This window comes from Castor canadensis, chromosome 4 (assembly GCF_047511655.1).
Source record: "Castor canadensis chromosome 4, mCasCan1.hap1v2, whole genome shotgun sequence".
Lineage (NCBI taxonomy): Eukaryota > Metazoa > Chordata > Mammalia > Rodentia > Castoridae > Castor > Castor canadensis.
The window spans coordinates 56,824,159-56,836,199 of record NC_133389.1 but is presented as its reverse complement, the minus strand read 5'-3'; the positions used below and the strand labels follow the sequence as shown (position 1 = coordinate 56,836,199).

At 36.1% G+C, this 12,041-nt stretch overlaps 1 protein-coding gene across 3 annotated transcripts in view; it reads left to right on the top strand.

Moving 5' to 3' along the window:
* The window catches only part of Myom1 (myomesin 1), a 128,150-nt gene that overhangs the window by 107,120 nt on the left and 8,989 nt on the right, over nt 1-12,041 (top strand). For all 3 annotated transcript variants that reach the window (XM_074070230.1, XM_074070232.1, XM_074070231.1), the window contains 7 exons: nt 754-898; nt 1,996-2,055; nt 2,488-2,555; nt 6,495-6,608; nt 7,274-7,361; nt 8,381-8,419; nt 8,510-8,615. In XM_074070230.1, coding sequence (XP_073926331.1) covers nt 754-898; nt 1,996-2,055; nt 2,488-2,555; nt 6,495-6,608; nt 7,274-7,361; nt 8,381-8,419; nt 8,510-8,615 — 620 coding nt within the window. The remainder of the gene's footprint in view (nt 1-753; nt 899-1,995; nt 2,056-2,487; nt 2,556-6,494; nt 6,609-7,273; nt 7,362-8,380; nt 8,420-8,509; nt 8,616-12,041) is intronic.

Genomic DNA, 12,041 nt, shown 5'->3' with positions numbered 1-12,041 from the left:
AATTCTAAGCAAAAACTGGTCTCAATTGGAGGCTGGCTTCCTACAGGGGAGGCACTGGAGCATGAATTGAACCACAGAGTTGGTGGTCCCAGACCTGAGCCTTCGTTCTGTGATGTATTTTCTAGCAAAACTTCATCAATTCAGATCAAGAATGGAATTGGTACCTATGTGCCCATGGACTAAGATTTATTGTTACATGCTGATAAAAAAAAAAAAAGCTGTCTAAACAATGCAATAAAATAAATACAATCTAATAGGAATATTTCAGTTCACTAAGAGCAAATTTAATTCAAATACTTTTGAACCATTTTTATTCACATGTTAATTTTTCTAAATTGCTAATTTACCAAATAATTAATTTACTAATTTCCTACTATGGATTTACCAGGTATACTAGATGCTGAGGGAATAGAATGAGTGAGACAAATGTTCCCCCTGGCTACACATGCTTTTATATTATTCTGCTAATTAAAAATAATGTAATTTAGAAGGTAAAATGGGAATGTAAAACAATTTTTTGATGTTATTTTGTAACATGGGTAACAAAACTTTCAATTTAAAAAAATTAAAATTCAAAGTATCAGTAATCGTTTCTGATCTAGGTCATATGTCCATATACAAAATTTTAAAGACATTGCTATTTTCAGGAAATATTAAAATTATGGTTTTTCAGGGCTTATTTTTATTTCATCAGGCTTATTATCATCAAATGTCAACCTCACTGATTTCTCTGTCTGTCTTTTCACATTGAAGAAATACAAGATGCACATTGACCGAAACACTGGCATCATTGAAATGTTTATGGAAAAGCTGCAGGATGAGGATGAAGGAACATATACTTTCCAGATTCAAGATGGAAAAGCAACCGGTCACTCTACTCTTGTTCTCATTGGCGATGGTAAGAATTCTGAGGAACGTTAATTGGAACGCTTTACTACTCCCTTCAATCCAAATACTCCATGACATATAAAAGAGGTCCTGTGAGCCAGATGTGGTGGCTCGCGCCTGCAATCTCAGCTTCTCAGGAAGTGGAGATCAAAAGGATTGTGCTTCGAGGCTAGCCTGAGCAAAAAGTTAGCAAAACCCCATATTAACCAACAAACCAGGCATGGTGATGCATATGTGCTATGTGCTTGTATAATCCCAGCTACATGTGAAGTGTAGGTACGTGGGAGGTGTAGGTAGGAGGATTGCAGTCCACGGCAGCCAAGGCAAAAATGTGAAACTATACCTGAAAAATAACTAAAGCAAAAAGAGCTGGAGATGTGGCACAAGTGGTAGAACACCTGGCTAGAAAGTGTGATGCCTTTGTCCAAACCCCAATACTACCAAAAAAAAAAAAAAAAAAGTCCCTGAAAAGTAGTACTAATTGTTTCTTACTTTAACTCCTATGATCCAAACACAATTTTCAGTTAATAATAGTATTTCATTTCATAGATATGAGCCTTAAGAACACCAAATTTATTCCTGGCCCTTAGGGAAGGCTATGCTTAGTCTCATTTATAAACAAGTACTTATTACTAAAATTCTCCAGTGAAGGAGGTTGCAATAACAGCCAAGACTGTATATGTGTCTCAGAAACAAACCATGATACTGTTTTACAGTGTGTCCCTACTTGGAATTACTTAACTTGAAAAGAAAAATATGCAAAAGTACTGCAAGCCAAACCTGTTCATCATACATTTTAAGTAGATTGTAGTGGTTGTCTGCCATAAACCACTGTGAATCCACCAAGATTTAAAATGTGGCACTAAACAAAGCTATGAAAGGCTGCCAGCTCTCTACATTTGTAACACCAGTACTGTTTCAGTCTTCCTTAGCTTTATGACCTTGGAAAAGTTACCTAATTTTTCTAAGCCTATTTCTTCATCTATAAAAATCAAAATAAGCATGGTGACCACAATGTATGAGTGTTGCCATAACAAATATACATTGTTTACATACATTTATGCTGCTCAATTCAATTTCACACTACCATGTTTTTTTAACTTCTAGTTTATAAAAAGCTCCAGAAAGAAGCTGAGTTCCAGCGACAAGAATGGATAAGGAAACAAGGTAAAAATAGACAGTGGGTAAAGAGAAAACCTTCAATTTGCTGTACAAAATACTTGAAGACTATTTCTATAACATTAATATGAATAGTATTTATTATGTTAAGATCAGATAAATAAAAATGATTAAAAATTGTTATTAAATGTTTTTCCCATTTTTTTAATTATTGTTGTACTGAGGATACATTGTGTCATGTACCAAAGTTCTTACAATATACCATAGTTGAATTTGCCCCCTCCATCATTCTCCTTTATCTCCTCTCCCCCATTCCTAAATAATAATATTTTAAATAATGACCTTTTAAATATCTAAAAAATCTATAAATCTATAATTTTAAAAATTATCTTCAAACATAAATTACCTTGGTTGTGCATGAGCTTTGATTTTGCATTCATGATTAATAAAGTGATTACTCATGTCATTAAAATTTTATAGGTCCACATTTTGCTGAATATTTGAGTTGGGAAGTGACTGGTGAATGTAATGTACTATTGAAATGCAAGGTAAGAGGTGGATAAATTTTTAATATTTGATTCAAGGGACATAAAGATAAAACAATGTGGAGACAAGGAAGATCAATATCTCTTCTCCTCCATTTGGAAAAAAAACCATAAGCAACACATCCTTACTGTTGAACACCAATATAAACATTGGTAAGAAAAATTTAAAGGAAGACAATATTAAAAATATGGGAAGGCAAGGTGATTGTTCATGTTTATTATTCATGGCCTACTCAATGAAAATATGGGTTCTTTTTAAATTGCAGATTGAATATTCCTTATCCAAAATAATCTGGACCAGAAGTGTTTTGAATTTGGGATTTTTTAGATTTTTTTTAGATATTTTCTATATGTAATGAGATGTAGGGTCTGACCCAAATCTAAACCCAAAATTCATTTATACTTCCTTTACACCTTGTACACATAACCCAAAGTGATTTTATACAATATTTTACTTTTGGGTTTTTTTTTTTTTTTTTTTTTGGTAGCGCTGTGGTTTGGACTCATGGCCTCACACTTGCTAAGCAGGTGCTCTTACCACTTGAGCCACTCCAACAACTTACACAATATTTTAAATAATTCAATTTTGTGAATTTTCTACTTGTGGTGTCATGCTGCTCAGAAGCCTTCAGATTTTGGAGCATTTCAGATTTTGGATTTCCAGATTAAAGATGCCCAAAGTCTATTAATCTCAGAAGAGTCTCACTTTGTTTTTGTTTCAGGCCAAATCTGCATTCTAAGTGGTAGATCTATTTCAGACTGATCCCACCCACTACAGTATTTTTTGGTGAACTTCCTCTCTAACTTGTGATGCCTACACAGCAGTACCTCACTGTTCACAAACTGCCCTCCTGATTTCCAGCACTGTGTGCCTGGAGGGGGCTGGGAAAAACTTTGCAGTTCATCAACCAGTTGTCTTACTAGGCCTTTGGAAAGATTTAGAAAAAATAATTCTATATAGCATTCTGAACTATTTCATGTCTTAACCATATGGTTTTCAGCTGAGTGAATCATGTTTTTAGGGTTGGAGGCTAGCCTAGCAAGCTCAAGGCCCTGAGTTCATATCCCAGGGACTAACAACAACAACAAAAAAAAACGTTTTAGAGGGGCTGAGGATATAGCTCAGTGGTGAAACACTTGCCTAGCATGTCTTGGGCCCTGGATTTGATCCCCAGCACTGCCAAAAAAAAAAAGATAAAAAAGAATTTTGTGGAGCCAAGCATGGTGGTATGTACTAGCAGTCCCAGCTACTCACAAGGCTGAGGCAGGAGAATTGCTTAAGACCAACAGCTGGAGGCCAGCCTGAGCTATGTAGCAAGACAGCCCATCTTTATTTTTTTCTTAAAGTTTTTTCTGGGGTGAGGGGGCGGATTGAACTCAAGTCCTCACACTTCTTAGGCAGTTAATTTTTTTCTTAAAAAAAAAAGTGTTTTTTTAAAAAAAAAGTGTTTGGGAAGGAATGGTTGGATGAGATTAGAGTATGAGGCGAGGGTGGCCAACAGCAACTCAAAAGCAGAATCACAGAGCTAGGGGTATAGTTCAAGAGGCAGAGTGCCTACCTAGCAAGTTCAAAGCCCTGAGTTTAAACCCCAATCTTACCATAAATAAATAAATAAATAAATAAATAAATGGAATCATGGATTTGGCATTTGGCATGTAACTGTCATTATAAAAGCCAAAAACCAAGTGCACCAGTCTCTATTCAATCTGATAAATTCAAGTTTATCAGAAATATATAAGAAAAATAAGTTCTAGGCCTCTTAGCAAAGGTTCTTTCTCAGGCAGCAGGTAAAACCTCACCTCCTGTCTGTTATCCTGGCTGCCCACTGCCATGCTGCCTCCACTCACTTTCTCATCTACACCGTGGCTCCCATAAAACATCCCTTCCTAGAAACCCACATGTCACATTCTTCTCTTTCTGCACTACCTGTTGCCCACTGGGAGATGAGGGCTGATATCTTATTCCAAGAGAATTAGATTCTGAACTATCAAGGAAGCTTAGAAATAGGTTACAAATATTCACACATACATATTTATGCTGCTGTCCCAAAGCCTAGAATGGGCTTTTTCTTTCAGCTTATCTGGCAAATCCTTTCTCAAGGCCCAACTCAGTAATTTCTGTAAGGCCTCTCCCTTCTGTCCTTCCATAGCTCTTTGTTACATTCTGATAGCAATTTATATAAATTTAGCCATTTACTCTTGCATTGTGATTCATTGAGTATGAGCAGCTAAACATTCAGATTCATGAGACTATCCTGGACCCCAATTGGTACTAGTCTACTGCAAAGGATTGAATAGGAGTTCCAGCTTGCTGCAAGGCCGTGCTAAGATTCCTCCTTTGCAAGAGTCTGCAGGGACAATATTTCCTGTGCCATCCTCTGATGACAGCCCAGGTGCAAGTAGACAAGATCCACACGGGGCAGGTTAAGAGCACTATGGCTTTAAGAAACTTCATGGCCCCAAGGATCTAGCATCCCGTATAACAACTCCCTCAGCAAATGTCCTGGATCCCTGCAAGAGATGTGGCCTAGTTACAAGAGGTGCTGTACTCTGTGAAGCCCAGAACATTTCCAGACCCTCAATCCACATGTAGCTTTTTGTTGGCTCATTTTTTCAGAAGCAGTGTCACCTAGTAACACAATGACTCTCCAATTCAGGAGCCAGTTTACAGGGTTCTTTGTGGGTACTGGTTTCACTGCAGTTAACAATATTGGTTCTTATATCTACTTATTAGCTAAAATTATTTAATATTTTAAAACAAATGCTCTTGTTTATAATAAGATTAAACATTTTCTTCATGTGTAGTTTTTCCTCTTTGGGGAATTGTATGTACATTTTACTTATTTAATGGGATCTTTGAGGTGTTTTCTCAATTTGTATGAAAGCTTTACTCTTTCATACAATTTTAATTATATAAGAAATAAATGAATATATCCCCTTTTGTAAAAAAAAATCAAATGTTGTAGATAAAGCTCAGGATAGTTTTAACCATTTGAGATCATTTAATCAATTTGAAATTTAGATGATGATTAGGAGCTAAAGGAATCTCCTCAAAATTACTAAGCAATTAGTATATTAAACTATGTTTCCCCTGTACATGTATTTGCAATGCTTCATTTACCTTTTATTGAGTCCCTAGATGTAGACTAGGGCTTATTCATTCTACTCATTTAATAAAACCATTAGTTTTGTGTCATAGGCTATTTTAATGTGATGGGAATTGTCTTACTTTGGGTGTGAGATTTTCCTTTTCATTTAACTGTGCGTGTTAGTATGTATATTCATTATTTTCTTGGCTACCCTGTGATTTTTCTTTTTTTTTTTTTTTTGAGATGGGTTTCACTATGTTGCCCAGGTGTTGCTGAATCCATGGGCTCAGCGATCCTCCCACCTCAGCCTCCTGAGTGCTAGTACCACTGTGCCCAGCCTATGCAGTGATTTGTTTTCTCCAAAGGTTTCAATTGTATTTTATTTCTTTAATACACCATATTTTAATGGGTGCACTGGCATCAATTATGAGTTGGTTTTGAAACGATTTAGTATTTAAGAGCTGGCATGATTGCTGTTCTCTCCATTTCTTTGGGACTCTGCCAACAGGGACAGCTTCCACTACATTCCAATTTGTGTTGGTATGCATTTCCATACAGTAGTACAGAAAGGGGCTCTACCAGCTAATGCAACATTGCAGTATTTATCTTGGAAGTCAGGTGTCAAGTCAATTTTTACTGCTGGAAATAGAAATGCTCTCGATGTATGTTTATTCATTGGTATCCACTTTATTGTAACCCTTTTCTCAATTAAGTTTCTAATTGATTCCCTTAGAAATCTGTCTTCTGAGTCCAAGTTCAATGCTTTTTCTTCTATACCTTGCCACATGAATTACACTCTCATATGAATTATGTCTCTTCATTTCAAGGAGGATAATTACGGTTTTTCTTCTAGGTGGCAAATATTAAGAAGGAGACTCATATTGTGTGGTACAAAGATGAGAGGGAAATATCAGTGGATGAAAAACATGACTTCAAGGATGGCATCTGCACCCTTCTGATAACAGAGGTAAGTGGTTGTAAATGTGAAGCATGTCAGCTCTGTGCCCTGAATTCTCCCTGCCCCCCACCGCCCCTGACAGAAACTAGATACCATATTTGTTTCATGCCCAGGGGATTTACAATTGCTTACATCTAACTGCTATAGGAACACAAAAGCTCCTTTCACTTTGTGACGCTTTGTGATATATGTGGATTTGTCAAATACCCAATCGATACCAGCTGGATGCTGTAACTCTTGCTTTATGACCTACTTTTTTATATGTGGCCTGTTAAGTGGGTTCTTCTTTGTTTGTACTTAAGCCTCCTGATAACTTGTTCCCTAAGAGTACAGAGATAGTCAGAATATTTATTGAAGAATAAACTTGTTTCTACCTTTTGTTTGAAAGACCACAGCTTTCAAACGTACATGACTATTATTTTTAATAAATGAAGGCAGAGCAAAAGATTTAAAGTCCTTAAGGTTTGAATCAATTATAACCTTAAAAAAAATTCAGGATTCTTAGAGGGGGAAATTATGTATAGATGCATCAATGGAGTGCTTGTCATTTGTGTGGCAACATGCTTCTTTGATGTGTATTTTCATGACAATTGATAAATCAAGAGCCCTAAAAATGCAAGCACCATACCCTGAGCTACAATGAGCTACTTAAGATAAATCTAACCTCCCTTTAGTTTTCCAAGAAAGATGCTGGATTTTATGAAGTTATCCTGAAAGATGACCGAGGAAAAGATAAGAGCAGATTGAAGCTTGTGGATGAAGGTTAGTCCCCCCAACTGCTGGGCTCTATTTTGTGGGTTCCATAGACAGTTTACCAGGATTATGATTGAGATGGGCTGGCAATTAAAGTCACACTGCTTTTTTGTCCCTGATTTTGGTTTAATTGAAATTCCAGCTGAGTGAACTACTGTCTTATTCAAAACCATTTCACTTTTGGTCTTCCTAGAAATCAAAAGTGTACATTTGACCTTCATAGAATTTATAGTCCTCCAGTCACCCAGGTGTCTGTTTTCAATTTAAATCATCATTTTTGTTTCAACTCTATAAAAATGTTCCAGGATCAAAAACTTCTATGAGAAGCATGTTGAAGAATAGGCCATTGTTAAGGGTAATAAAAAAATTTATATATGAAATGTGAAACCTTACAGTTACTAGCAGAGCAAGATAGCAATTTCCATTTTTCAGAGACTACTAAGAACAAATATATAATGACCAAGCAAACCTATTCGAGACTCCAAAACTTTTAGTTTTGTTCCTGAACAAGATCTTTTAGCAGTATTGCTATAAATCAGCAGATGGCTGACTTTTATTTCAACTTCCTAAGTTTGGTGGAGGAAAGGTTAAATATGTTTACTGGCAAAAAGAATTAGTAAGCTGAGGAAATCCAGGCAACCTAGATGGTTAATTCATTATGAACTGATGATACAGGTAAGATAACTTCCTGTAATGTGAATTAAGGCTTCCTGGGACTTAAGAAGAAAGAGAATCCTAAAGCCAAGAACATTCCTGGAAATCTAATTATACTCTTTCCTTAAAATGTAAATGTGGTGTCAATTAGAAGAATTAGAAGGGGAAAATATCAAAATAAGCAGATGTCTTTTAAAACCTGATAAAAACTGAGTCATGTCCTCAAAGAGCACTAATCATCAATTAGTTAACAAATCACCTTGTGTCCAGTTGCCCTTCACCAGACAGGAAATTTTTGTGAGCCAACAATTTAATATTTGACTATATATTGACACATGAAAGCTAAAATTTTGGCTATGAACCTCTATCCGCAGCCTTCAAAGAACTAATGACTGAAGTATGCAGGAAAATAGGTAAGTTAAAATTTTCTACAGCAATGCTTCATTATTCTCCTGCCAGGATAGACGTGCAGGTGCATGAAATTTGCTGTTTTCTTCTTTCAGCTTTGTCTGCCACAGATCTGAAAATCCAAAGCACAGCTGAGGGCATCCGCCTGTACTCTTTTGTTACTTATTATGTGGATGATTTAAAAGTTAACTGGTCCCACAAGTAAGTAAATGGAAACTTACTTGCTATGTAGAAATTTTTTCTCTACTGGGCAGAATTTAAAAAAAAAAATATTCCTTTTATGTAAAGAGTCTCAGGTTCAACATTGAGGAGCATAAGGCAGAAATACCCAAGCCATTCCCCTACTGTGAAGTTAGCTCTTTCCCTCAGCGTGTTCATGGTGGGTCCAGTAATGGCTGCAGTACATCTTTCTTTGTGATCTAAGAAGAATCATAGTTCACAGACATCCCTATAATGGAGGCTGTGGTACATGGGCCATCCCTGTTTTTCCAAGCATCCAGAGCAATATTCTCAGCTCTCTTTCTGTATACAGCTAAAACATGCTATGGTCTGAAATAAAACTGAAGCAGTGTGCATCAGGAGGCACCAGATTTCCTACCATATGAATTATTGGCCATTCACCAAAGAGCACCCAAGCTTATCACTGTTTACAGCAACTGGCACAGTTGGGCATTAGCATACTTCTCATCCACCCTCCAGAGGAAGTGGACAAGGAGATCTCTTTGAAGATCTCAAGATGACTTGAGGGATATGTGTTTGAATTGGATCAAACCTAAAGCTCTGTCCTAATCCCAGGCTGCCTTTATGGAGCCATGGAGAGATTGCATTTAAGTTCACCTCTGGGATTCCAAGAGCAAAATAGGTTTCTAAATCAAAAAGTCCCCCACCTTTTCCCAGTTCTGACAGTGTACTTAATCTCTGGACTTCCTTGAGGCATCCTAAATTACAAGAGAACAGAGAACTGGTACTGATAATTTTGGGGAGGTAGTCAAGAGATTTTTATTTTCAGTACTGTCTAGGATACAGTAGACATTCATTCCAAAATACCAACTGTGCTTTGGAACTCCACTGGGCAGTAGGTCCTGTGCACCTCCAGGAGGATGCAGGTAGCAATGTTTATTTGCATTGTGCCTTCAGTGGGTATTGGTTATATGCTGGGCACTGCCCAAGCCCTTAGATATGTGGATTGGTCCATATGCACAGCTCTATGTAGTAGATACTCCCCACTGTAAAGACAAGGAAGTTCGAGCTCAGGGAGGTGACTTAGCCAAGGTCACACAGCTAGGCAGTAAATTGAAGGCTCTACCCAGGCAGCTCACTACAGAACCAGCTCATCACAACACACACACACCCCACTCAATTTGCATGAAAACTCCAAAATAGCAGGAAGGGAGTCATTGGGAGAGGTTGATCAACAGGTGTGAAGTTACAGTTAGATAAGAACAAGAAGTTATGGGGTGCTGTTGCATAGAAGAGTGAATATAGATAATGATAACATACTATACATTTCAAAAAGCTAGAGGAAAGGATTTTTAAAGTTTTCACCATAAAAAAATGATAACTGTTGGAGAAGATAAATATATTTAACCTTATTTAAATGTTAAACAACATAGATATGTAGGAAATTATCACTGCAGAGTGTAGTGGTGAACACCTGTAATACCAGCACTCAGAGGCTAAAACAGAGGATCTCAAGTTCCAAATCAAACAACAAAATCATGTGGCTCCATTATATTTTTGTTTTACATATCTGTTAAAATAATTAAAATATATAGTCTAGGGCTGGAGGTGTAGTTCAAGGCCATGGGTTCAGCCCAAAGCAAAACACACACACACACACACACACACACACATGCAAATCTAGACTGGACTTGTTAACCTAGATCCCATAAAGCGGTCATTTGTGCTTTCTTTAAAATAACTTAACTCTTATGTGGACTAGAGTTTTATTATTAGTATTAATCATTTCCTGAGTTCTACAGATGAGAAGTAAAATTCCAGTGTGGAATGCCTGGGGTTTCATTCCTTTGCTCTGTTTCTTTCAGAACACATTTTAGGAAAGTAATTACAAGTTAAAATAAATCAAATTCTAGGAAATTCCTCTGTGACATCTAGGACATTCTAATATATCCAGTCTGAAGAATGAAAGAAGTAAAATTTGTTGAACTATCAATCAAAGACCTTTATATCTTCTCTAAAATAATTAGTTATTAAAAAATGAGAACATTGAAAATGAGTTTTAAAGAAATTACTATTAGACTAACAAGGCATAGACTATTATTTGGTCTTGTTAGCTACATGAATTTCTTATGACTTCTTGAGCTCATGAAAGACTTAGAAATCAAGGACTATGTTAGCTGTCTTTTATAGGTATGTGGCATAATGAGAAAAAAACTTAAAATGGATTTTAGTCATGATTTTGCCTCTATCTTTAATTGTGATCTTAGGCAAGTTCATTTAATTTTATGAATGTCAGTTTTCTTTTATATAAAATAGGAGCAATAATAACCATCCTATCTGAAGTGCTTAACATGTGTAAGGTACCTTTCTGCATGTTAGCCAGAGATTAAAGAAATCAAACAGATTTATTATTGCAAAACAGAGAGCAGTCTTTCTGTCTAACTCTCTAAGCCACATCTACTGCTCAGGCTAAAGTCTGTGCAATACAGATGGGTTTCATTACCCTAAATTTTATTGCATTTAAATATTAGAAATCTTTTTAGATCTATGAATAAGTATTCCTTAAAGAATGTAGTAATGTAAGAAAAACACCAGGCTCAGGATGTGACTCAAGTAGCAGAGCGCCCGCCTAGCAAGCACAAAACCCTGAACAGTTCCAACCCCACTACCACCAAAGAAAGAAAAAAGAAAAGAAAAGAAAAACACTATTTATTTGAAAGCTAAAGCTTTTTGGTGGAAAATTTTGTTTTACTTTGCTTTTCAAAGTTCATCTTTAACACTATATTCCAACTATACATATAGTACATTCTTGTTTTAGAAAACAACACTTATGATATCATATCACAAAGTTGAAAGAATTCATAATATGACATTCTTTATAATTCACCGGCTATAATATGAACATTTTTGAGTACTTACTTCTAATCTTTTCCCTATGTATAATTATTATTATAATAAAGTATACAAAAGTGTGCTGCCTTTTTTCTTTTTTTTTCTGCCTTTTTTCTTATTTCCTCATTTTTTATAAACACTTCATGAAATTTCTTTTAACAGCATGAGAGTATAGCTACCTACCTTTCTCTCATTTCATCTATAACAGTCACATTTCTAGATGGTCAGATTGCAATACAAAGGACTATATTTCCTTTTATTCTGTTACAGAGAATACAATGCATGTGTTTGTTCTTGACCTGCTGTAGAATACTAAGAAACTCACATCCAGGGTCAGAGCACATGCCTTGTTCATTTTGGCAGACACTCTGCCTTTCATTCACTATTGGCTCTCCTACCAAGTACACATTTATATATGTTTTAAATAGCTTTGGAACAACATGTGTCAATAGATGTCAAGCAAAGATGAGCCTCCATGAGTGTGTTTTTGATCACCTTATAAAATCTAGTTTATAGCCATAGATCTTCTGCATGAAATATGTGGCAAAATTGTAT